Raw genomic sequence first — 27,626 nt, forward strand, 5'->3', positions numbered from 1 at the left:
TAGGATTACAGGCATGAGCCACTGGTGCCCAGCTCAGGCAAATCTTTAGATGCAATCATTACTCATAGTTCTCTGCCCAAAAATATTAGTATGATTGAAAGCCACCATCACTACAGTCATAAAACTTAAGGAATTTCTTCCACTACAAAAGGAAAAAGGCAATAAAAGAAAATCTCACAAATATTACCTTTAAAATGTAGTTGGCAGAAGAATCGACCAAAGTGGCCTTTACTCATACTACTACTAGTTCATGAGTGCCTGAGCAAACACAACTTTTCCAAAGAATAGGTAGAAATACAAAATTAGCCACACATACCTCAAACATAACACTTATATTATGATTTAACATAAAGTAATTGATCTAAAAGATGTAATGACCAATCTCTCTATCTACAGTTGTCTTAAGGATCAAATGAGATGAGCCAAGAATTTTGGATGCAACAATGCTATATAAATAGGGAAGATTGTAGAGAATTGCCTATTGAGATGATCAGTACTTATGAAGTAAGCTTTTCTTCACAAACTAAATTATTTCCCCTAAATACTACTTTGGTCTAAAAGAGACAGCTACTGAAGGATAAAGGCTGTTACTCAATTCAATTCCTTCAATCAAAAACAATGACTGAATGTAAAACACATACTAGAAATGACTGGGAATACCGTACACTGAAAAATGCAAACAAAAAAAAACAGAAGATACTGTGTGCTGTGTAGAATAATAGTATGAAGCTTCCCAGGGAAGAATTGTATACATTTAAAAAATATTAGCAGGCTGGGCAGATTTTTTTTTTTCAGAAACAAGTAGAGACTAATTCATAAAAGGGCTTTCTGAATCAAAATAACTGAGACTGAACACATGGCTCAAGTAGAAGAGTGCCAGTGGAGCAAACAAGCTAAGCAAGCTGAAGGTCTCAAGTTCAAATCCTAGTATTGCCCTCTCCCAAAAGATGAATGTATCCAAACACAATGGATTTACTCAAAATTTTCAAGTAATATGATCAGATTTATATCTTAGGAAGATCACCTTGAAGAACAGGTATTAACACATAACCCCTAAACACTAGTAATAAAAAATAAAAAAAATAAAAAAAAAAAAAACCAAGCCGGGCGCTGGTGGCTCACGCCTGTAATCCTAGCTACTCAGGAGGCTGAGATCTGAGGATCGCGGTTCAAAGCCAGCTCTGGCAGGAAAGACCGTGAGACTCCTATCTCCAATAAACCACCAGAAAACCGGAAGTGGCGCTGTAGCTCAAGTGGTAGAGCGCTCGCCTTGAGCTGAAGAGCTGAGGGACAGCGCCCAGGCCCAGCGTTCAAGCCTCACGACCGACAAAAAAAAAAAAAAAAAAACATACTTGGAAAAAATAGTTGTATCATATCAAGAAGCATCAAGCTGGATTTTTACCTCACATCACATGGGGGAGGGGAGAGGAAGAGGGAATAAAAATAGAAAAGAAGTCAACTATATTGTGAACCTAAATATGAAAGGAAAAATGTAGACACAATGTAGGAGAATATTTCTTTGACATGGGAATTTATTAAACACGGCCAAAATAGCACAAACTATCAGGAAGAACAAAGACAAAAGCATAAGTGGCTGAGATCGTGCAGTGTGTAATCCTAGCACTCAAGAGGCCAAGGAAGGAGGATTGTTGTTAGAGACCAGTTCAGGCCAAAAGTTAGTAAGACCCTCTTCTACCCCAACTCAGCCAATATAAAACTAGTTGTAGTGGTGCACATTTATCATCTCTGCTACATAATACGCACAAAAAATAATGAAAGCAATGAAAATAATGAAGCTCTGTGGCATAGCTCAAGTGGCACAACTCCCGCTTATCAAGCATGAGGCCTTTAATTCAAACTCTAGTACTACTAAAAACAAAACAAAATATGTAGGAAAATAGGCAATGGACACAAAACCTAACACATAAAAGATTAAAACAACTCTAGAAATCAGAAAATGTGGTTTAACTGATATACTATATTCTGAGGAAGTTGGGTAATTTCAAGCATTTGTAGACATGTGAACAAAGGAATCACATGTGTGTATAGACATACACATGTATACGTGTCTACATACATATGTATGTGTGCATGTCCGTACACACACACACACACACACACACACACACACACACACAGAAAGCTTTCCACTGGCAATGTTCTAAATTGTACTGTTTGTAGTACAGAGAAATTGATGCCAAGCTAGATCTGTCACTAGAACAACTGAGACACAAAATACGTTGGATAGGCTAGGCGGTGGCTCACACCTGTAATCCTAGCTATTCAGGAGGCTGAAATCGAAGGACTGTGGTTCAAAGGAAGTCTGGGCAGAAACTCCATGAAACTTTTATCTCCCATTAACCACCAGAAAACTGAAAATGGTGTTGTGGCTCAAAGTGGTAGACAGCTAGCTTTGCGCAAAAAGAGCTCAAGCCCCATGACCAACAAAACAAACAAACAAAACATGTTGGATGGCTACAGAAAGCTATTAAGTAGTAATTATAAATAATGTATTGAAAACAATTTGAGTTTGTTGTTAACATTGTTGAGTACAAGTGCAATGCCAAAATAACACTCCACAGAGAGCTTAAATTGTAGATAAAATAGAAAAGCAATTTACCAGAAAGCACTGGAGAGACACCAAAATCAAGCTAAAGCCAAAGAAAAAGCTAACACTCAGAGGAAGGAAGTAACCTTGGATGAACTATCTACCTTTCCTCAGATTTTTACCTGAGGGGCAAGGCCAAATTGGTACTAGTCTCAAATCAGCAATCCTATTTTCTTACCAGAAAAATCATGAGACAGACTTTGAGGCCACCAATAGAAGTGGAAGTAAGGAGAATTTGCAAGGACACAAAGGGGAAACATCAAACTGCATGGAAATTGCCCAAATCTCTGGTTGACCACTAAACTACACATGAACATCTGTTCAAACAACCTATAAGAACTGAAAAATAATTTAAGATGCTGCTCCTAACATGTAATAACCTTCTAAATGTAAACTGAATTATTAGTAATGTAAATTAAATGATTAGTAAAATAAAAAACTAATCTTCAGAAAAGTTTAACATACTCTACAGTGGATTGCTGATGACAGATAAAATTACAAGACTTAATGAACAATCATATTTAAAAGAAATGGAAATGACAACTGTGAAATTACTTAAATATTAAAATTTGGTGGTTATTTTAAAGCTAGTACTTTAAAACAGTATCACAGAGAATAAGAAATACAACATGCATGAATAAACAGGAAATCATACTACAGGAAAAATGGAAACAATCACTTCTAGAACTGCTAGATACTAATCTGAAATTTTAAAAAATGACTAGCATAGAGTTCATAAGCAACGTAGACTAAGATAATGATGACTATCATTATGATTAAAAGGTGTTTGTGACTTTAAAAAATTTTTCAAAAAGACTAGGTAGACTGAATTAGCAAATTCAATTTTTAAAAAACACCAAATAAAAAACAAATCAATAGAACTCAACGGATGAAACAAAAGACATCCAAGATGTTTAGGACAATAAAATGACTAGTATGCATGGACTTTCAATCTAAGAAGAAAAGAGGGGAAGGAAAAAAAACTATTTCAAAGAACAAAAGCTAAACATTTTTCAAAACTGACATAAAACTTTACACACAGAAGATTAAGACAAATCAAAAGCAGTATAATTATAAAATACTAACCTCTGGTTACATAATACACCAATTCTTAAAAACCAAATATAAAGAGGAAAACCTTGAATACAACCGATAAAAAGAAACACAAACACACAACCAGCCTAGGCAAAAAAGTCTTTGAGACTCTTCTCTCCAATTTAAGCACCAAAAAGCCAGAAGTGGACTTCTGGCTCAAGTAGCAGAATGGTAGCCTTGAGCAAAAAAACCTTAGGGACAGTGCCCCCAGGTCCTGAGTTCAAGGCTCAAAAGTCAGGGAGGGAGGGAGGTAAGGAGGGAGGGAGAAAGTTGAGTGTTAGCCTTGAGCAAAAGAAGCTGAGTTCAAGCCCTGGGAGTGGCAAAAAAAAAAAAGGGGGGGGGTGTGGGACAGGAGGGGGCAGAGTGAAGAAAAACCAAGAAAGAAAAGGGAAAGAAAGGAAGTTTTGATATACTCTTCCATATAATTTTTTTTTTTTTTGGCGGTCGTGGGACTTGAACCCTGGGCCTGAGCGTTGTCAATCAGCTCTTCAACTCAAGGCGAGCGCTCTACCACTTGAGCTACAGCGCCACTTCCTGATATACTCTTCCAATCTGAGACTGATCCTCAGGTGTTTGATTTCCATACTTTGACACAAAGTATAGGCTTCTTAATTGTTTGTATTAAAATATATCCTACAGGGAGATATCCATTATTCCTCATATATTAATTAATTGGGATTGTACCGGGGTTTCTTTCTCTCAGTTACTTATGTCAGTATTAATAAATGTATTTTATTCTGGACCTTATACTCCATTACTATGTACACTTCTAGAACTTGAGCTTGGTGAACTAAAACCTGTTAGGTGTTCCTATATCCTTCTCCCGTGCCCCATCACTTTACATACATAGTATCTTACTTTCAGGTAAGATAAAAATGTTCCAAGGGCTCCATTTATAGTTTTCCTGCCTAGACACTAGACAGAATGAGCCCTGGTTCCTTTCTGTGAAAAATGGAGTTTACAAGCAAAGATCTGAGCTAGTGTGTTCAGTGTTGCTAGGAAAAGGAACAGCTTCTATCCAGTTCTATCCAGCAACCAAAGCTATGAAAAATAGGTTTATGAATGCATATGTACATGCCCTCCTAAAACTATTTCTTTCCAACTAGTTTCTCTATGTATAGTGACCATAAATTCATACAGAAACCTTTAATTCCAACCTTATTAATTCTTTACCTGTAAATTCTGACAATGACAAAGATGTCTTTGATTACACAGTGTATTTGTTTCTGCCTAATATTCATATGAACCAGTTACACAATTTCTAATTCATGAACAACTAAGCATAGTGAAAGATATATTTATTTTGTTTCCAGCTTTACATTGTAACTTCAAAACACAGTTTTTCAAAGTTACACAGGTTAGTTTCATTTACTCCCATCTTGTTCAGAATAGTTAACTACTCAGTTATAACAGAGTTAAATTCATGTGTTAGAATGTGACAATGATATTCTCCCCTGTATGATAAATGTAAACTGGGGGGGGGGGGGGGGGGGGGGGACACTTTCCGGGCGCCAGTGGCTCATGCTTGTAATCCTAGCTACTCAGGAGGCTAAGATCTGAGGATCACCATTCAAATAAACCACTAGAAAACCGGAAGTGGCGCTGTAGCTCAAGTGGTAGAGCGCTAGCCTTTAGCTGAAGAGCTGAGGGACAGTGCCCAGGCACAGAGTTCAAGCCCCATGACAAACAAAAAACAAAAAAACAAAACCAAAAACTTGCTGGTTTGTATTCTACTTAGGGTTGATCCTGGTTGATCATATTCACTTAATTTTGTGGTACTTGGAATATTGCCAGTTATAACAGCCAGTACATACAAAAATTACATACTTTTAAGTTCTATTCCCTCCACATTCTTATTACACCATTCATCCATCACTTGTAGATAATCAACGCCTTTGTTTCTGGTTTATACTCAGTATTTTTTTTTGTTGAAATGGCATGTTTAGATTTTTATTTTTTTTTATTTTTTTTTTTTTCTTACCGGTCGTGGGGCCTGAACTCTGGGCCTGGGCGCTGTCCCTCAGCTCTTCTGCTCAAGGCTAGCGCTCTACCACTTGAGCCACAGCGCCACTTCCGGCTTTTTTCTTTTTGCTTATGTGGTGCTGAGGAATCGAACCCAGGGCCTCGAGCATGCAAGGCAAGCGCTCTACCACTGAGCCACCTTCCCAGCCCCATGTTTAGATTTTTATACATGTATATTTTCTTTATTTCACAAATATTTCCTCATCTACACTTGAATTTTTACCATTAACAGTATATCAAGGAAATCATTCCCTAGTTAGCACACATTGTTAGAATAAGAAATAGCTACAAAGTGAATGCTACTGCACTATTGGTTGGAGTGTAAACTTGTTTAACCACTGTGGAAAGAAGTATGGAGGTTCCTCAAAAGACTCCACATAGAGCTCCCCTATGACCCAGCAATCCCACTTCTGGGCATTTGCCCAAATGATCACAAGCAAGGCCATACTGAAGCTACCAGCACAACTGTTTATGGCAGCATTATTCACCATAGCTGAAAAATGGAACCAACCCAGATGCCCCTCAGTAGATGAATGGATCGAGAAAATGTTGAGTGTACACCACACACACACACACACACACACACACACACACACACACACACACACACACACACAGAAAGAGGAATCCTATGCTTCCATCAGAAAGAATGACACCACCCCATTTGTTAGGAAATGAAAACACTTTGTGGGGGGGGGGGGGGATAATATTAAGTATTAAGTGAAGTAAGCCAGATCCAAAGAAATACAGGTCCCATGGTTTCCCTCATTTGCAATAATTAGCATGAATTCAGGATAATTTTATCAGATGAGCAGAAAAGCTCAAAAGCTATGTACATATGACCATATAAGATGATGCTAAGTGAATGAACCCCAAGATAAGGACACAAGGGGACTTTCTTTGTTGTTGTTTAATGTACTATGTGATTTTTTTTTTGTTTCCTTTGTATGTTCTACCCTCTAAGGTATATCCCCTTTGTCACTGTACTTGATTTTGGTACCCCGAGTCTTGTATATACATTTATCTAATTTGGGAAGGGGAATAACAAAACACTGAGACAAAGATACAGGATGACCCATTGCAACAACGATACTCACAAGACACTATGTTGGAAATGAACTTTACAACTGGGGGGGGGGGGTGTGTGTGTGTGAAGGAGGTGGGGAGGGATAGTGGGAGAACAACAAAGGAAGGGGTAACAATGCTTGACAAGAAATGTACTCATTACCTTACTCATGTAACTGTAACCCCTCTGTACAGCTTATTTACAATAAAATAAAATTTTTTAAAAAGAAATCATAGTATTCCATTACACAAATCCATAGATTATATAGCCACTAAATGGGAATTACGTTGTTTCCAACATTCCAACATTGTTATTACAAACAATGTTCCAGCTGTTAAACCTATGCATTTTCTTATTTTTGGAGGTAAATTTTCTGGCTGAAAAGGCAGGTGAAAACAGTTTTGTTAGGATTTTACTAAATGCTGCTACACAAAGATTATACCAATTCACATTTCTAAAGTGCATAAGACTGCTTCTTTCCCTGTAGGCTCTTTAAATTTTCACCAGTCTGAGAAGTGAGATTGTATTTCTGTGTCACTTTAATTTGCATTTGTTTAACTAATCTGAGTACTTTTACAAATGGCCAAAGCCTACTTTCTGTAACATTTTTTTCTGAACTGTTTGTGCTTTTCACCTCCATTTTCCATTACGACTTTACTTGTCTCTAAATTTTTGAAAGAAAAATACTGAACATAATAGAGACAGCAACTTTTTGCCAGCAGTAAAGTAGAATAACTTACAGAGGCCTGGTGTAGGAAACTCAGAAATATGGTATCTAGAAACTTAGAAATGCTATCTTTAATGAATGTTTTTCAGGAGATGGAATTTTTTGGCTACTTTGAAATGTATATTGTTATCAAAGAGAGGCAACTGAATACATTCTTTCCTAAGGGATGCATTTCTCACCCAAGAATTCACAACTGCCTGACAGGATGCCCCAAAATGCAGATAACAGGGCAGGGCATCTTGTTTCAAGGATAAGGATCTGTTTTATGGCAGGATTCATTCTTACCTGGAAACTCAGAAAATAACACCAGGTGTAGTTAGAGCAAAGACAAAGCACCTAGCTTTGCATAAAGAAAGATCCCCTGCCTTTATCCTATAAATACCCAACAGCTCAAGGAGCTGGGTTTCTCTCAGGGTGTCTGCTTGTGTGTGTGTGTCTGTGTCTTTGAGTCCCTATGAGAGCACCACACTCTCCCAGAGTGTGCCCCTGCCCTTCAGTTTGTCTGCTTTTTTATGTTTCCTTGCTTGTTTACTTAACAAAGCTCTGCCAAGTTTTCTTACCATTGTGACTTGTCCAGAAATTCTTATTTTTCGAAGTCAAGGACCCTAAGTGAAGAGTCCCTATATTTAAAGGGGAGCTTTACTAAACCTCACCTCTGTCTGGTGACAAGCAGTATGTGATAAATTCTTTTCCCAAGTTTCTTAGATGCCCTTTGAATTCATAGTGGTGTTTTTGCACAGGTGGTATGTGGAAATTATTTTTAAGCTATTCATTTTATTGCCTATAAAGTTTTAGCAACAATTAGAAAGTATTTTCCTATGCTAGGTTTGACAATCATTTCACTAATAGGTATAGAATATCTTTTTTTTTTTTTTTAATTGGTGAGGGGTGCAATCCTTGGGCTTGAACTCAGGGCCTCGGTGGTGTCTCTGAGGTTTTTTGCTCAGGCCTAGTGCTCTACCTCTTGAGCCACAGCCTCACTTTCAACTTTTTAATGGTTAATTGAAGATAAATAAGGGTCTCAAAGTTTACTGTCTGGTCTAGCTTTGAATTATGATCCTGGTATCTCAGCCTCTTGAGTACCTGTGATTACAGGCCTGAGCCACCAGAGCCTGGCTGTACAGTATCTTTTTATAAATTAACATTTTTTACCCTAGCTCATTTGGAATTTATTCTTGTGAATGGTATAAATTTACAGGTTAAAATATATCTTTCCTCTAAATTGTTGGCTAAGATCCTAGAACAATTTATTAACAAATCCCCTTTAACCCAACAACTAATATCTTCATCATATGGCATTTTATATGTACCTAGGTTTACTCTTGGATATATATTCCATGGTTCTCTTTGCTTATTCACATGCCACTACTACACTGTTAATTATATGTGTTTTACTGTATATTTTACTGTCAGTAGGGTTAGTACAACCTATACAATTTCCAACCAGTTTTATCCTGACTATTCTAACATGATTTTCCACATTATAGCTAACTCCTTATGTTGTTGATACTTTTGTAGTGGTGTTTCCTTAAGTTTACAAGTTAACAGAGATCCAACATTGTCATACTATCAAGTCTTCCAATCCCCTTTTAAGATTATTTCTTAAGTATTAAACCTACTTTTGCTGATATTGTAAATGAGAATTTTCTCATTAATTAATTAATATAATTACTGTTCTTTGCCAGTATTGGGGCTTGAACTTAGGGCCTACCCACTGTCCCTTAGCTTTTGTACACAAGGCTGGCAGTCTACCACCTAAACCATTGCTCCACTTCGTGTGTGTGTGTGTGTAACTGGACTGGAGCTACAACTCTCAGACTTTCTTGCCTGTCTTGCCTGAGGGTGTGTGTGTGTGTGTGTGTGTGTGTGTGTGTGTGTGTGTGTGTGTGTGTGTGTGTGTGTGTGTGTGTGTGTGTGTGTGTGTGTGTGTGTGTGTGTGTGTGTGTGTGTGTGTGTGTGTGTGTGTGTGTGTGTGTAACTGGACTGGAGCTACAACTCTCACAGACTTGTGTGTGTGTGTGTGTGTGTGTGTGTGTGTGTGTGTGTGTGTGTGTGTGTGTGTGTGTGTGTGTGTGTGTGTGTGTGTGTAACTGGACTGGAGCTACAACTCTCACAGACTTGTGTGTGTGTGTGTGTGTGTGTGTGTGTGTGTGTGTGTGTGTGTGTGTGTGTGTGTGTGTGTGTGTGTGTGTGTGTGTGTGTGTGTGTGTGTGTGTGTGTGTGTGTGTGTGTGTGTGTGTGTGTGTGTGTGTGTGTGTGTGTGTGTAACTGGACTGGAGCTACAACTCTCACAGACTTTCTTGCCTGAGCTGGCTTTGAACTGTGATCCTCAGATCTCCATCTCTTGCATAGCTAGGATTACAGGCATGAGCCACTGACACCTGGCTTGATTTTGATTTCTACAGACATGTTGCTTTCCAACAAATTCAAATTTTCACATTATCACTTAGACATTATGAGCCCTTTTTGGCTTAGGACTATCATAACTTTTATCTTGCTTTTGGAAAGCATGCTATATTTTTACAGAATGAAAAGCAGGGAAACATTTCAGCAGATCATCATTTCACTGTTTGTTACCTAATAACTCCCACTCTGCTTGTCCTGAGTTTGGTTCTTTTGGTTTTATTTAATTTGATTGACTGGTGAAATTCATTAAATGAAAGGGGTGAAATTCATGAAATGAAAAAAAAAAAAAAAAAAAAAAAAAACCAATGCCAGAGACCCATGTCCTTATATTACAGTTACAGGATTCAACAATAAGACTGATAGACCATTTTTCATAAGAAACAATGAGTGCCAAGATAACTGAATATAAATTTCAAAGCAGCCAAATAAACAGAATTCCATCTCCTGAAAAATATTCATTAAAGATAAAAGTGAGAAATGCTTCAGCTAGTGACAGATCCCATCAAGAATCACAAAATGGGTTTTAGGGAAGGTTAGAATTCAACCTGAATATGCATCAGTTCTGATTCAGTAAGCATGGGAGCAGAGGTAATATTAGTGTTACAAAGGAGTCTGATTTTTTTTAAAGCTCCTCAAGTGACTGATTTGTAATGTTTCCCATATTATTCTGCTTCATAGCTGGGTTTGAGATCCACTAGCTTAATTGATCTCAAAGTATCTGATTACATTCCATAGTGATATTAATAATGAGTTACAGGAGGACCATATGTTTTTATGTAACATACTATATACCATTATACTCAGGTAAAAATATCGAAATAAGAAATTATTCAGCCAGGCACTGGTAGCTTCACAGCTGTAACGACTCAGGAAGCTGAGATCTGAAGATCACAGTTAGAAGCCAGCCCTGGCAGGAAATGTCTGAGAGACTCCAATTAACTACAAAGAGCTAGAAGTGGAGGTGTGGCTCAAACAGAATAGTGCTAGCTTTGAGCAAAAGGAGGTCTGAAACAGTGCCCAAAATTCGAGCCCCAGTAAGAAAGAAGGAAGGGAGGAAGGGAGGTAAGAAAGAGATATTATGCACACATATAACAAATCATATTATTTTCCTTAAAAGCTGTTATGAAACTGGGGGTAAGGGGTTGCCACAAACTAGGTTTGCCAAATTTTTTTGCCATACAAATTTATCCCTGCTATTCCATGGCACTGCATATAGTCAGTGTGTTATACCTTTTGTCATACATTAAAGCAAAATAGTGCCATACACAAAACAAAATGTTCTAAAATTAAATTGAAAACGTTTGAAAATAAAGCAGCTATGAAAGTAATGGTGATGACATTATGAGATAATTTTAAATAGTGAGACACAGAACTCTATCTTAAGAAAAAATGAAGGAAATTATTTGAAAACAATGCATTCCAACAGGCATCTATAACATTTTGAAAAGAAAATGAGGCATTTTGTATCACAAATAAGGGAAATCTTAAATACAGCCATTTGAGCTTGCAAACCAAGCTTAGAGGCAAGTCATATTCAATGAAACTTCTTAAAAAATGTTTCGCTAAGCAACATATTGACCAACCACATTTAATGAGTATAATAGAAAATTTATGGAAGAGATAATGGCCAGAAATCCATTAAACTATCTGTATAATATTTCATGCTCATGATAGAAATAATGATCCTGGTTGTTTCTCTTTTTTTAAAGTTAGGTAAGTTAAAACACTCACCTGTGTTTCATATAAGTGGGCAATGTGAAACTGAACTGCAAAGGATGGAAAACAAAAAATCATTAAAAGTACATCAGGGTTTGAGGTAAATTAGGTAAAAATAATAAAATATAATGGTAAGTATGAGCTACAATACATAGATTTAAGTATTAGAAAATACACAAACAAGCCTATAAAGGACAAACATGGTAAGATACCTTATATACTCATTGGTCATTATCAAGTTTTCTGCCATGTAATTAGTGTTAACCAACAGCAACATTAAATAGAGAAAATCTATATATTTCATGTACTTGAACACATAATATTTTCAAAGCTTCAAGACAAAAAATACAGTACAGTTAAAAAATTTAATACAAAACTATTACTACCAAGAAAACCAGCAGGTTCTTCTCACATACTAGATTTTCTATAAGCAGCATTTATATAGAAGACATAAATAAGGATAATAGTGCCAATTTAAAAAAGAAAGAAGTTTTATTTGCATTTTTAGATCTTTAGAACTGGACCACTTTAGCATTTTAAAAGAAAAAAAAAAAAGAAACCACTTTAGAATACAAGAAGTAAACTGCTCCAATATTAACACATATATCTTGAAAAAAGCTACCACAATGAGTTCTCACTGTGGTGTGTACCCTGAACTCTCTCATCGATTCTTATAAGATTTATCTGGAAGGCTTGTTAGTAATACAGATTCATGAGAGTATAATTCAGACGTGCTGGGCAAGGTCTGGAAGACTCCTTTTTTATTTACCTCTGAGAAGGATTTTTGATGCCTATTCCTTAAATCAACACATGGCAACAGATTAACTAAATAACTATGAAATACTTGTCATACAAGCAAGACAAGTAAAATATATAATGAACTTGAAATTACTATATTTGGATCAAAACTACTAAACCTCTGTAAATTAGATATTATACTCAAATATTAAGGCAAAAAAAGATCCTCTTTAAAGATAAAATATATTTTGTAAAAATACACAAAAATAATAACAAAGTTATTAGAGGGAAGGAAAACAAGGGTAGAGAAGGGGGGGGGACAACAGAGGGAAGGGTTTCTTCTTCCTCACTTCCAATTCTAGTGCAGCTCTTTTTGAGAGGTTAAATCAAAATGGAGGGAGACTATTGCTGATTAAAAGTGAGGAAGAGATGGAAAATTCTATGCCTATTTCCCCCCAATGTTTTTATTCTTCTAATAGAGATGGTAGGGAGAATAGAGAGATGGTCAATAGTGAACAAGCATTCTACTATCACTCCAAACGTAGTTTTCATAGTGTCTTCTTCTAGGCTCTATGAAATGAACCTCACTATCCTATGCATGACAATATCCAATGACATCTTTTGTACTGTGAAAAACACCACACAATTAAACTTTTGAAAAGTCTTCTTCAAGATAAAGTAAATTGTACAAGAAGGCTCCACTTAATCTCAATTGAAATGAGCATTTTTACCAAACATTGCCATAAAAGTACTGAACTTAAACTATTACTTTATAATTAAAATTAATACGAATAGACAACCACTTTATTCTGAGGCAATCATAATGAAAAATCTCACATGACCATGATTCTACTTTTCAAACCACAAACTGTAACTAATACCTCTTAAACGGCCTTAGAAGCATTTCTGCTATAGAGATGTTTCAAAAGTTCATTTTACTTAATTTCTACTTTAGCATCGGGATGGGGTGCTAGGGATGGAAGCCAGGGTTTTAGGCATGCTAGACTACTGAGATACACTTCTCCACTGCAGTCTTCCCAAACTCCATAAAAATTCAACCATTTATTCGTTGGTACAACTATTTCCTTAGACATTTCTAACACTGAGACTACTAATCCATTTTTGAATATAGTGTAGTCAAGGAGATGACTGAAATCACAGGCAAGCTGGGCAAACACTAAATTTTCCTATGATCTTTCTGCACTCCTCAAATGAACTCTTTGTTCTTTTTGCCACTTCAAGCTAAAAGGCACCAATAATTTGATTTTCATTTAGAATTATTCAACTTTTCCTAGACTTAAATTATTTATTTTTCAAGTAAGAATTGTTTTGGGTCTACAGATAATTCTTTATTTATTGGATATTTTAAAAGTACACTAAGTAAACAAATATAACAAAATATATTTAGTGATAAACACATCATAATATCAACCCAATCACACTTGGAGAAGAAATCTATACGGAAACAGAAAGTAATTGTTTAATAGAAAGTCACTGTCAGAATATACTTCATAAAAGTGGTTTTCTTAAACTAAGTGAAATCATCTCAAATTTTAAATATGATATATAAAAGTACAATAAAAACTCTAAAAGCCAGGCAATAATTCTAGACTGAGATCTCAGGATCTCAGTTCAAAGCCAGCCCAGGCAGACAAGTAAAAATATTGAGAATTTTATCTCCAGTTAACCAGCAAAAAGCTAAAAGTAGAGGTGTGGCTCAAGTAGTAGAACTCCATCCTAGATTGGAAAAAGCCAGGTAAGAACATCAAGCCCTGAGTTCAAACTCCAATACCAACACCAATGCAACAGGAGAAAAACACTCTCCCCCCACCTTCAAAATGTCTTCAAAACCCCAGCAATTTTAATAACATACAGCAAAATCAGTGAGATATATGCAGCAAAAGCAGCTGTGTATATTCTTTCCCTAAAAGACTGACAAACCTTGCTTTTATTCCCAAGTAAATATGTGTACACAGACAGACAGACAGACAGACAGACAGACAGACAGACAGACAGACAGACAGACACACACACACACACACACACACACACACACACACACACACACACACACACACACACACCATTGATCTTGGCTCTTTAGTACAGATAATTTTAATTCAACAGCACGGCCACTGTCCTATCTATTTTAGACACAGGCTGTTCACAATATCTGGTGAACAAGTAGCCATGGCAACCAATACAATTACAGTAACAGTTTAGAAGAAAAAATGCACAAAATTTATCAGATTATTATTTTAGGTTTTTGTTATTATTTGTAATAAAACTATCTGAATACATATAGAAAACTATGGTACTTGATACTTACTTTCAGCACTGGACAAAGTGCAGGGATTACAGTCAATCAAAGCCAACTGAAAATGCTGCAAAGAGAAGAGTAAGAAAATTATTGCATTGAATTAGTTCATATTAAGAAGGTCTTAAAATATTTTCAGGTATATAAGATCTCACACAATACAGAAACTATGCTATGCAAATAAAATGTACTAGCCAACCAAATGGAATCATTTTAAACATTTACTGTTTACAAAAAACATGTTATTTGGTTGGGCTACTTTCTCCAAAATAGTTAAGAATAGAGAATTTGAATACTATTTTTTATCAAGTTTACTCAATGAATTTTTAATTTACATGAAACAACTTGAGGGTTTAACTCTACAATTATAAATAGGAAGTGCTATAAAACTTTAAATAGAAAACTTCACCACTGCCGGGCGCTCACGCCTGTAATCCTAGCTACTCAGGAGGCTGAGATCTGAAGATCATGGTTCAAAGCAAGCCCCGGCAAGAAAGTCCGAGAAACTCTTATCTCCAATAAACCACTGGAAAACAGGAAGTGGCGCTGTAGCTCAAGTGGTAGAGCGATCGCCTTGAGCTGAAAAGCTGAGGGACAGCGCCCAGGTCCAGAGTTCAGGGCCCACAATCGGCAAAAAGAAAAAAAAAAAAAAAAGAAAAAAGAAAAGAAGAGAAAAGAAAACTTCACCATTAAAACAAAATTCCAGTGACATCAGTATTAGAACAACTCTTTTATTTTAAAATGAGCCTTGAACTTTGGAAAGTAAAAAACAAAATGAGAGGATAAAACTATCAACCAGGACAGGTTGATTACAGGCTCATACCTGTAATTCTAGCTACGCAGGAGGCTGAGATCAGAGGATCACGGTTCAGAGCCAGCCTGGGCAGGAAAGTCTGTGAGACTACTATTTCAAAACAAAACAACAACAACAAACAAAAACCAGAAAACCAGAAGTGGAGCTGTGGCTCAAAGTGGTAGAATGCTAGCCTTGAGCAAAAAGAGCTCAGGGACAGACCAGACAGGAGTTCAAGGGTCACAACTGACAAAAAAAGCAAAAACAAAATCTATCAATTTTTACTGATTATTCAATAAGAGTTGTACTATATCACTTTTTAAATAGGCTATTTCAAGTTGATCCATGAAATAGTTTTATAATACATGTGTATGTATTTGTTTAGCCCCTTGGACAGTTAAAAGCACCAATATAGTATCTTCTAATAAAATAGTTTCTCCTAATAATATAGTATCTCCTAATAATATCAACTTGCCTACAAAAGGTTCAACACTAATGTATGACGTAAATTTTTAAGAATGCAAAGTACTAAGCATACCTGGTGGGTATATAAGCAAATTAAGAGAGGATAACAAGCACTAGATTTGACATCAAAACTTCAATTAAAGGAAAATAAAAGCCTTTTTTTTAATGCTTCTAAAACAAAATATAGTTCCAAAAATCCAAATTTGCTTTTTTAAGTATCTACATTTTTAGCATTGAAAGTAAACAGTCATAGGCACAAGCTATTAAAAATAGTACCCAGGTTGCAAGGTTAAATACAAGTAAGAACAGAGGAAGAGTTTTTCTAAGAAAGAAAGAAAGAGAGAGAGAAAGAGAGAAAGAGAGAAAGAGAGAAAGAGAGAAAGAAGGAAAGAAAGAAAGAAAGAAAGAAAGAAAGAAAGAAAGAAAGAAAGAAAGAAAGAAAGAAAGAAAGAGAAAGAAAGAAAGAAAGAAAGAAAGAGAAAGAAAGAAAGAAAAAGAAAAAGAAAAAGGAAGGAAGGAAGGAAGGAAGGAAGGAAGGAAGGAAGGAAGGAAGGGAGGGAGGGGAGGGAGGGAGGGGCTGGGAAGGTGGCTCAGTGGTAGAGTGCTTGCCTTGCATGGAGGAGGCCCTGGGTTCGATTCCTCAACACCACATAAGAAAAAAGAAAAAAGCCGGAAGAGGCGCTGTGGCTCAAGTGGTAGAGTGTTAGCCTTGAGCTGAAGAGCTGAGGGACAGTGCCCAGGCCCAGAGTTCAGGCCCCACGACCGGAAGGAAGGAAGGAAGGAAGGAAGGAAGGAAGGAAGGAAGGAAGGAAGGAAGGAAGGAAGGAAGGGAGGGAGGGAGGGAGGGAGGGAGGGAGGGAGGGAGGAAGGAAGGAAGGAAGGAAGGAAGGAAGGAAGGAAGGAAGGAAGGAAGGAAGGAAGGAAGGAAGGAAGGAAAGAAGGAAGGAAGGAAGGGAAAGAGAGGAAGGAAGGAAGGAAGGAAGGGAGGGAGGGAGGGAGGGAGGGAGGGAGGGGCTGGGAAGGTAGCTCAGTGGTAGAGTGCTTGCCTTGCATGGAGGAGGCCCTGGGTTCGATTCCTCAACACCACATAAGAAAAAAGAAAAAAGCCGGAAGAGGCGCTGTGGCTCAAGTGGTAGAGTGTTAGCCTTGAGCTGAAGAGCTGAGGGACAGTGCCCAGGCCCAGAGTTCAGGCCCCACGACCGGAAGAAGAAAGAAAGAAAGAAAGAAAGAAAGAAAGAGAGAGAGAAAGAAAGAAAGAAAGAAAGAAAGAAAGAAAGAAAGAAAGAAAGAAAGAAAGAAAGAAAGAAAGAAAGGAAGGAAGGAAGGAAGGAAGGAAGAAAGAAAGAAAGAAAGAAAGAAAGAAAGAAAGAAAGAAAGAAAGAAAGAAAGAAAGAAAGAAAGAAAGAAAGAAAGAAAGAAAGGAAGGAAGGAAGGAAGAAAGAAAGGAAGAAAGAAAGAAAGAAAGAAAGAAAGAAAGAAAGGAAGAAAGAAAGAAAGAAAGAAAGGAAGAAAGAAAGAAAGAAAGAAAGAAAGGAAGGAAGAAAGAAAGAAAGAAAGGAAGGAAGAAAGAAAGGAAGAAAGGAAGAAAGAAAGAAAGAAAGAAAGGAAGAAAGAAAGAAAGAAAGAAAGAAAGGAAGGAAGAAAGAAAGGAAGAAAGGAAGGAAGAAAGAAAGAAAGGAAGAAAGAAAGGAAGGAAGAAAGAAAGAAAGAAAGAAAGAAAGAAAGAAAGAAAGAAAGAAAGAAAGGAAGAAAGAAAGGAAGAAAGAAAGAAAGGAAGAAAGGAAGGAAGGAAGAAAGAAAGAAAGAAAGGAAGAAAGAAAGAAAGAAAGAAAGAAAGGAAGAAAGAAAGAAAGGAAGGAAGGAAGGAAGAAAGAAAGAAAGAAAGAAAGAAAGAAAGAAAGAAAGAAAGAAAGAAAGAAAGAAAGAAAGGAAGGAAGGAAGGAAGGAAGGAAGGAAGGAAGGAAGGAAGGAAGGAAGAAAGAAAGAAAGAAAGAAAGAAAGAAAGAAAGAAAGGAAGAAAGAAAGAAAGAAAGAAAGAGAAAGGAAGGAAGGAAGGAAGGAAGGAAGGAAGGAAGGAAGGAAGGAAGGAAGGAAGGAAGGAAGAAAGGAAGGAAAGGAAAAGAAGGAAAGAAAGTAAAATAACCAACGACCATGATCTGTCAAAAGGAACATGGTATACTCTAATGAAAACAGAGTTCTACTGCCAGTGTCTGGAAGGAAAAGGGAAGATTTAAATCACAAAAAATGAAGTGGTTTGCACTTTCCTCAATCATAAATCCAACTTCTTGCCAGCCACAATGAATGAATGAATGAATGAATGAATGAATGAATGAATGAATATCCAACAATGTGCTGAGCAATGGTAGCGCATGCCTATAATTCTAGCCATTTAGGATGACCAGATCTGAGGATCCCTGGCTCAACATCAGCCAGCACAGAAAAGTCCAAGATTCTTATGTTCAATTAACCAGAAAGGGGTGGGGGAAGGAAATAAGAGGTTGGTTCAAGTTGTTGTAAGCCTTGAGCAAAAAAACAAGCAAGAATTTTTGAGGCCCAGGTTCAAACTCAAATTCCAGTATATGTACAAAATATATTAATTACTATTATGAATTTTACATATGAAGAGCTGATGGTTAGATTGAAAAAGAAATACACAGGCCGGGTGCTGGTGGCTCGCACCTGTAATCCTAGCTACTGAGGAGGCTGATATCTGAGGATCAAGGTTCAAAACCAGCCTAGGCAGGAAAGTCCATGAGACTCTTATCTCCAATAAACCACTAGAAAACTCTAAGTGGCAATGTGGCTCAAGTGGAAGAGCACTTGCTTTGAGCTGAAGAGCTGAGGGACAGTGCCCAAGCCCAGAGTTCAAGCCCTATGACTGACCCAAAAAAAAAAAAAAAAGAAAGAAAAAGAAATACACAGTGTAACTAATAACAAGAATTTTTTTCTTTTCTTAATGATAGGTTCAGCTAGCTATGGGACCATGGGAAAATGCAAAAGGAACATATAATGGAAGATGAGATCACAAGGACTCAGAAAAGAATACTGTAATTAAACTTCTGAACTCATCCCTACAGACTGGTCCTGGGGATAGGAATTTGTCATGTGACCAATAAGTATTCAAACCCCAAAGGCCTGGCATCTCTGACTCCATTGTGTATTTGTCACTGTTCTAAGTCTTTCTCTCAATAGTCATTCTTCAAACACTTCGGGTTCTAGAAAAAACAGGATTGACTGGTAATATCTTTATGAACAAAGAACTAAAACTATACTTAAGGAGTAATAGAACCTTACAAGACACATCAACTGCCTGCAAGCGAGGATAATTACCTATAATGATCTGGCTGCACCCTGAGGCCACAGTAATCATCTCATGGGAACCAGATTGCTCCCCTGAGGTGGTGACAGCAGTAACAACCAACTTCTAGGGACCCCCAGAGAACCAGAATGGAGATAATGACAATCTAGACCAGACCTACAATGAAGACACAAACTATGCATACCTTTGTCCCTTGACCTTCCTATTTAATGCTCACGTCTGAAGGTGACTAAAGATGAACTAAAGTGCCAGCTTTCCAACATGACACATAATCTCCTTTCTCTGTCATATATCTTTCCTAATAAACTTCCCTATCACTTTCACTATGTTCTAATATTGCCTGAATTCTTGTCTTGCCAGACTGAAGGAATGAGGTTGATTACCTGGGCTGACTTTGAGGTAACATTAAGACTATAACAAAATAATGTGCTAACAATTTTTAGTATCTGCTAAAGTCTATGTAAAATGAATAGGTGGTAAGAGTTGCCTCATGAGATTCAATATGTAGTGGTGATGTTACTTTCAATACTGAAAGATACTCAAGTACAAATAAAAAGTACCCAAAAATTAAAATGCAGATCTCTTGACCTGAGTTTGTATCTCAAGCAATTTCTACAAAAACTGCCCTGGTATGTTAATATTCTGTAGATCATTCCTAGAGAATTTCTTTGCCTTCTTAGCACCACATTTTAGGCCAAATCTTAGGAGAAACACTAAAACTTACAGTTTTAAAGTTCCCACAAAATTCTGTTTGAAGACAACAGTTAATTACAATCCCCTTAAAAAAAAAAAAACTGAGTCACATTAGAGTCTTCTCTCTAAAATCAAATCACTCAGTCTAGAACATTAAATTTGCTGGAATTTCCATAATGCCAATTGGAAGAAGTAAGCAACAGGAAGAAAACAGGGAATGAATGGAAAATTGCCAATTTTTAATATTTTCAGACAGTTGACTGAAAGAATATATGGATAAAGGGCCAATAAAGAAACATTACAGATACTTCAGAAATTTATGGTATGGAAAAAATTAAATTAATATGTAATATTCAAATGTTCAACGGTGAATGTGTAAAACAAATGATTTGTGCATTCTACAATAAGTAAAAATAATAAAAGACAAGAAGGACTTCACAGATATCAAAGATAGTTTCTAAAAGGAGGTACTGTATCACCACACCTTAACTTATATTTCTGCCTTAATACACTGGCATTTTTAAATGACAATAAAATTCCTGAGTTTTGGGATGAAAGCATGACTCACCAGTATCTCACCAGCCTACCAGGCATGAGACCTGAATTCAAACCATAGTAGTGCCCCCCCCTGCTCCATCAACAAAAAAGTATCCTGAGTTTTAGGGGTATCAGATCACGTTGGACACCTGGAAATTGAAGTAGTTCCCAAAGGGCAATATTTTTTAAAAAGCAGAATTGCTACTTTACTCAGAAGTTCTATGTCACACATCAAAGGAGGGTAGGCTTGCTAAATAAACTGATGAACTGAGACATTCAGACAGTGTCCATTTGTATAAAAAATGAATTTTGTAAGATCATCTTCTTGTTTCCTTTTTAAATTGCCTTTGCAGCCTTCATTGTAACTAGGGATTTTATCATTTTACTTATAGTAGACATTTTATAATTTCATTATGAAACCATTCAAGAAACACCAATACCCTATAAAATGCCAAGCTAAAACACATATTTTTCATTCGAGTTCAACCCAACTTTGCAATTCTCATCTTCCTATGCCTTTCATATTAAATCCTTCATTTAGCATTTGTCATCTTCAAATATGGAAATATAGAAAAACTTATATTGGCAACAATCCAGAGGTTCCTATTAAAAAGCATATAAACAAAAATCATCCGTTGAAAGTCAAAAAGGTTTTAAGCTGATACAGTTTAGAAACATTTTAGTATGTAAACATTACAGAGAATTTCTACAGTCTTCATTAAATTTAACAGATGTATTGCCAGTAACTGATTGAAGAATATGGTTGTCAGCACAAAAGTGGAATTGTATCTTATTTTCAATCACCAGTCTCACAAAGAAGTAATTTTAACAGTCTACCAAGGATGTGAAAATTAGGAATACTATTTAAAAAAAAAAAACTATGTCAAAATTGAGTACTTTTAGAGAACACTGCTTCAAATATAAGTAATTCCCATTAATACCATTAAAAGGTTATGAAGTAAAACCCTGACTGAAGTAACTGTATAGAGTTCAACTAAACCCAACTAGAAGGATATTTTCTGAAGCAGAGAAGAACAGAAATAACAAAACAGCATGGAAAACTGCCATTCTAGAATTGATTTCAAATTAAGAATTAGAATTGATTTACAAATTAAGAATGTAATCTCATTACACACCAGTAGCTCATACCTGTAATTTTAGCTACTCAGGAAGCTGAGATCTAAGGATTGCAGCTAAAAGATAGCCAGGGCAACAAAGTCCATTAGACTCTTATGTGGCTCAAGTAGTAGAACACTAGCCTTGAGCAAAAAAAAAAGCCTTAGGGACAGCACCCTGGCTTTGAGTTCAAGCCTCAGGACTGACACAAAAAAGGAAAAGAAAAAGAAAAAGAAAAACCTTATTTAGAGATAAGTGGTAAGATCCTTACTAAACACATGGCCAGTCCTGGGGTTTGAACTCAGGGCTTGGGCACTGTCCATGAGCTAGCACAAGGCTAGCACTCTACCACTTGAGCCACAGCACCACTTCTGGCATTTTCTATTTATGCGATACTGAGGAATCAAACCCAGGACTTGATTCATGCTAGGCAAGCACATCCCCAGCCCCACATGAAATCTTAATTGCAGTCATGAAATAAACGGAGGGGAAAAGTAATGTTGAATTACAAGAATAGGGGAACATAAAGAGTTTATTTGCATCTGCCCTCTCCTTTGGAATGGTAAAAACACAATAGCTCATTTTTACAGAGTTCATAAAGCTAAGTGTTTAGCACTGTTGATTTCAATAAGTTTCTTGTGCCCAGGCTACAAAATAAAGAGATACACCCTGAATCCTCTGGCCTGAGGAGAGGAACAGGGGTCCACAGCTTTTCTTACCACCACCCACCCCCCGCAGCCTTAAATGCTTTGCTCTTTTCAATCTCTTAATATAAATAATTTTTTAAAAAATGGATATGGAAAAATGAGCTTAAAAATCAACACACACACCCCACCATCACCACCACCAACAACAACAAATGCAGCATTGGTACTCAAATGTACTCATTGCCTGACTTATGAATGGTAACCCTTCTGTACTTCACCTTTATAATAACAACTTAAAAATTCTAAAAAGTAAATAAAAACAAAAACAGGAATTTAAAAAGGAATATGATTTCAAAATATCTTTTGGGTTTTAAGCAATGTACGTATTAATCATAACTCAATTTTGTAAAAAAATATTAAAAATACAAGGTAATTTTTACATATCAGGAAGAATATTATGTCATTTTTAGGTAAATGTATAGACCTGAAAAAAATCATATTGAGTGAAATAAGTCAGGCTCAGAAAGACAAAAGGTACATTTTTTCTCCCAAGTGTGGTTGGTAGACCTAAAATACATACATATTAAAAAACACATACAGTACCATGTATACACATAAATGATCAAACTGACTGAAGTATGATATACACAAGAGAGAGATTCCTCATTTAAACAAAATGAGTTAGCAAAAGTAAAGCTGAGGGCTAGGAAGGTGGCTCAGTGGTAGAATGCTTGCCTTGTATGCATGAGACCCTGGGTTCGATTCCTCAGCACCACATAAGCAGAAAAGGCCAGAAGTGGTGCGATGGCTCAAGTGGTAGAGCGCTAGCCTTGAGCTGAAGAGTTGAGGGACAGCACCCATGCCCAGAGTTCAGGCCCCACGACTGGACACCCCCCCCCCAAAAAAAAGTAGAGCTAAAACATATCTTGATTGGACAAGATTGGGACTAAAAGGAGGGAGATGAATGAATGGGAAAATGTACATACTTGAAAATGGAACTAAGAATCTTGAATCTTGAGAAGATGGATAGGGATGGGATAGGTGGCAGAGATAATAGAAACCCCTTTGTACAACTATTTCAAGATAATAATTTTTTTAAAGGAGGGGGAAAAGCCATACATAAACGCATAAGATTACCTGACCAGAAAATAGTATGTGTGGATGTGAGATACCATGGTAAAACCTCTGAGCAATTAATACAGTGTTAACAAGAAGAGCATTCGAAAGTTGAAACGTCTAGAATGAAATGTGGGTAGTAGCGAGATACTCTGGCAAGTAGAGAGGGGAAAGAATGTGATTATAATCATAATAACCTATGTGCTTCAGTGGAAATAGAATAAGAAACTCAATGAGCTAGGCATCTGTGGATCATGTTTGTAATCCTACCTACTCAGGCGGATGAGATCTGAGGATAGCAGTTTGAAGCCAGCCTGGGCAGGAAAGTTCGAGAGATTCTAATGTCAATTAACCACCAGAAAAGTTGGAAGTGGAGATGTGGCTCAAAGTGATAGTGTGCTAGACTTGAGCGAAAAAGCTCAGTGACAGCATCAAGGCCCTGAGTTCAAGGCCCATGATCAACCAAAAACGGACAGGACAGGACAGGAAAATGGATAAGAAAAAAGAAAATGGAAAACAGAAAATGGAAAAAAGGAAAAAGGAAGGGAAGGAGGAAGGGGGAAGGCGGGAGGGGAGGGGAGGGGAGGGGAAGGGGAAGGGGTAGGGAATTCAATGAGAGACGATGAAAAGTGTGGCTGATGGAAGTGGGGGCGACTGATAAAAATTCTTTGTATCCATAAATGGATATGTTCAAATACCCCTGTACAACTAATTGATGGTAATAAAAAAATAAACATACTCATATAAAAGGTTGAGAGGAGAGAGAGGGAGAGAAAGAGGGGGAAGGGGAGAAGGGTGAGAGGGAAGGGGGTAGAGGAAGAAAGGAAAGGGAAAGGGAAAGGGAGTCAAATTGGGACCTGATATTTCATGTTATGGCACTAGCTAGAAAGCAAGAGGGCAGCTCTTCCTCTGGGTTCTGCCATGAATAAGGCATTTGGGCTTTTATGATTATGAGGTACCCCCATTCCCGTAAATAACTCTTGTGGGACTAATTCATTCTTTTTCCATGCTTCCTAAGACAGATACCCACCAGCTTCAGCAAAGATGCAATCCTTTTATCACCACTGTCTCTCCTCCTGCCTGACTAGTGAATTTTGGTTTCAGAAATCAGGTTCCTCAAAATAATTATTAATGAAAGATTTAATTTGTGGTGAATATAAAGACACCATTTACATTTATTGCAGCACAGTTCACAATAGCTAGGATATGGAAACAACCCAGATGCCCCACCACAGATGGATCCAAAAATTGTGGTATTTATACACAATGGAATATTATGCAGCCATTAGAAATGACAAAATAATGGCATTTGCAGGGAAATGGATGGAGCTAGAAGGAATCATGTTGAGCGAGGTAAGCCAAAAGCAAAGAGACAAACGGTACATGGTCTCCCTGATAAGTGGATGCTAAATCCAAAATGTTAGGTGATACTACAGAACTAACAGGACTTAAGAAACAAAGAATTCCCACTCATCTGGTTGAACCACTACTAAATATCCCCATGCTGCTGATCACATGTATGGTGTATAACATGTGAACACCGTTATATGTTATAGACTGTGATAGACAATTTGCTCCAGGAAAGTTAGAATGAACTTGTGACTTTAAATGAACATCATTATTCCACAATACTGTGAAAATTCCGGAAATTATGTAATCACTTAATCACAACCAAAAAAAAAGAACCTCGGGGAAGGTAGGGAGGGAAGGGATGGTAGGGGGAAAACAATGGAGGGGGTAACAATGTTCAAGAGGAAGTGTACTCATTACCTCACTCATGTAACTATAACCCTCTGTATAGTATCTTTACAATAAAATAAATAAATAAATAAAGACACCATTTACTAAAAACTGAGATCCTGTTCCCACCAGTCCTTACTTTAAATGTGACTAGACAGCCAGACTCTCTGGCTGGCAGGGAAGTTCAGAAACTGGGATTAGAGGAGGAGCCTTCTACAAAAAAAAAAATAATATATATACACATATATATACATATATATATGTATATGCATATATATATATATATATATATATATATATATATTATATATATAGGCTTAATCCTTCTTCACTGAAGTATAAGGAGACATCTGTCCTTAAAGAGTATTTTAAGGACAATTGGGCTGAATTGGGAGGGAGGGGTGCAAGGTAAGAGAAAGAGAGGATGAATTCCTCTATGTCCCAGAGGAGACATTCTGGGTTGCTTTAATTTTCTTCCTTCTATCTCGCCAGATACAGACAATTGAAGATGGAATGGGAACAGTGGCCAGTATTCCTCATGATTCTCCATTAAGTGTTTAGTTTTTAAAACTGAGACTTGAGGGGTAAAGGATGAGAAGTTAATTGATTTTAATACAATATGGCTTCAATACAAATTAGATAGCGGAAGATCTTGGCCTGTAAATGGGAGCTTTAATTTTAATACAACTCTCTACCTAGATTTATTTTGAAAAAGGCAAGGAAAATAGTCTGAAATCCTTCATGCACAGGGTTTCCATCTCCTTCATTGTTAAAACAAAACAAACCACCTCAGATGCTTTCCTGAGGACCCTGGGAAATTCTTAGATAGATTTGAGGAATAACTACCACTTTCAACTTAACCTGGAAAGACTCACATGTTCTATTATCATTCTGCTGCAGTCTGAAGAGAAGCATAGCATTTGGACAGTGGCTCAAATTCATGCTGATACTGTTTGTGTCACTAAACTAAACCAACTTGAGATAATTGAAGGAATAAAGCTATCAATGCAGAAAGATGTTAATTATGATAGAGAATCTCACCTAGAGAAAAGATGAAAACTCTAACCTGTCCTTAGTAAGATTAAGAAAGGTCCTGAGAAAACTAGGAGCTCAAATCCAACTGAGTGGTAAACACTTCTGGTGGTGTGGTTTGCCAGTAAGCATCAGATACTTGTCATAGCCTATAGAAGATGGGTCCTCAGACTCCACTGAAAAGATGAGTACATTTCATCTTTGAGGTTTTCAAGAATCAGTATTTAATGGAAGAAAAAAAAGATTAAGAAGGACAGACCCAACTGTTTGCTGGAAGGCAAGGACAAATACTGGTTATGATTATGTATGGAAATTTCCCTCTAAAAGAAAGCCAACAGCCCAAAAAAAACTATAAGCAGCAGGTGGATTTTGGTAACTGGAATGGGAAATGTTATAATTACAGACACACGGGGAACTGAAAAGCTAAATGGTTTAAGGAGTCACAAGATCCAGGGACATAACTCTTCTGTCGTGAGTTAAAACACTGGGGAAAGGATAGTCCTTCTCTCCAGAGAGGTAGCGGGAACATACTTGCTTCTAAAATGAAGGTCCTTGGCCATTCAAGATACCAAAGAGTTCCTACTATTCCAGCCCCAACTGCCCAACACCCAATATTCTATGAGGACCCCTAGGTATCTCGAGATAGCTAAAAGATTAATTTTCATCGATAACAGGATCCAATTTTCTGTGTTAATTGACTTCCTTGGGTGTCTTTCTTAACAGAGCTGCATGGTAATCAGCATTAACAAAACCAAAGATCAAATGACTCAATGCTCTCCTGACTTACAGGTATATAAACTGTATATTCTCTCAAAGAGTCCTTGTTTGACCAGAATATACAGCTCCTTTATTGGGCAGAGATACTCTGATTACTGAAGAACAAATAAATGTCTTTTTATAAACTGCTGTGTGTAGGAAGATATTTTGAGATTTTTTTCTTTCTGAGTCTTCACTAATGATTTTATCAGGAAAAAAATAATTTTGTCTAAGCTCCAAACTTTTATGAAAATCATTCCAAAATATAAATTGGAAAGAATAAGTATAAAGAGATCAGCAAGGAAGACATGGGGATGTGTTTTTAGAAAAGAATTCTTGTAATTACTTTTGTTCTAAAGGACTGTTCCAAAATGGAAGAGATTATTAGTATTAAGGTCTCAGAAGGTTCACAAGAATAGCAGAATGTATAAAAGGTCTTCAGTATATTAAAAATAGAATTTATAAAAGGTTTGGATGTGTAATTAAGTTGGCTATAGATTAAAATATTTTTAATCTATACTTTAAGATTTCCTTGTTTAGTTCATGTAAACTAAGAAAAACAACACCTAAGATTTTCTAAAGTATAAATTTATTTACTGATGGAAAACAAAAATTAATTTTCCGTGTCTATAACAATGCTGTCTTTAAAATATTCTGTTCTTATTAATATATGCCAAACACTAGAGGAAAGATGTTATTTTATCAAAATAGTTGTTT

At 36.7% G+C, this 27,626-nt stretch overlaps 1 protein-coding gene across 9 annotated transcripts in view; it reads right to left on the reverse strand.

Moving 5' to 3' along the window:
* Kdm6a (lysine demethylase 6A) overlaps window positions 1-27,626 on the reverse strand; it is a 186,898-nt gene that overhangs the window by 62,125 nt on the left and 97,147 nt on the right. For all 9 annotated transcript variants that reach the window (XM_070040585.1, XM_070040582.1, XM_070040586.1 and 6 more), the window contains exons 7-8: window positions 14,708-14,762; window positions 11,656-11,690 (exon numbers count right to left, since the gene is read on the reverse strand). In XM_070040585.1, coding sequence (XP_069896686.1) covers window positions 11,656-11,690; window positions 14,708-14,762 — 90 coding nt within the window. The remainder of the gene's footprint in view (window positions 1-11,655; window positions 11,691-14,707; window positions 14,763-27,626) is intronic.

This window comes from Dipodomys merriami, unplaced genomic scaffold (genome assembly GCF_024711535.1).
Source record: "Dipodomys merriami isolate MVZ:Mamm:240054 unplaced genomic scaffold, mDipMer1.0.p SCAF_3, whole genome shotgun sequence".
Lineage (NCBI taxonomy): Eukaryota > Metazoa > Chordata > Mammalia > Rodentia > Heteromyidae > Dipodomys > Dipodomys merriami.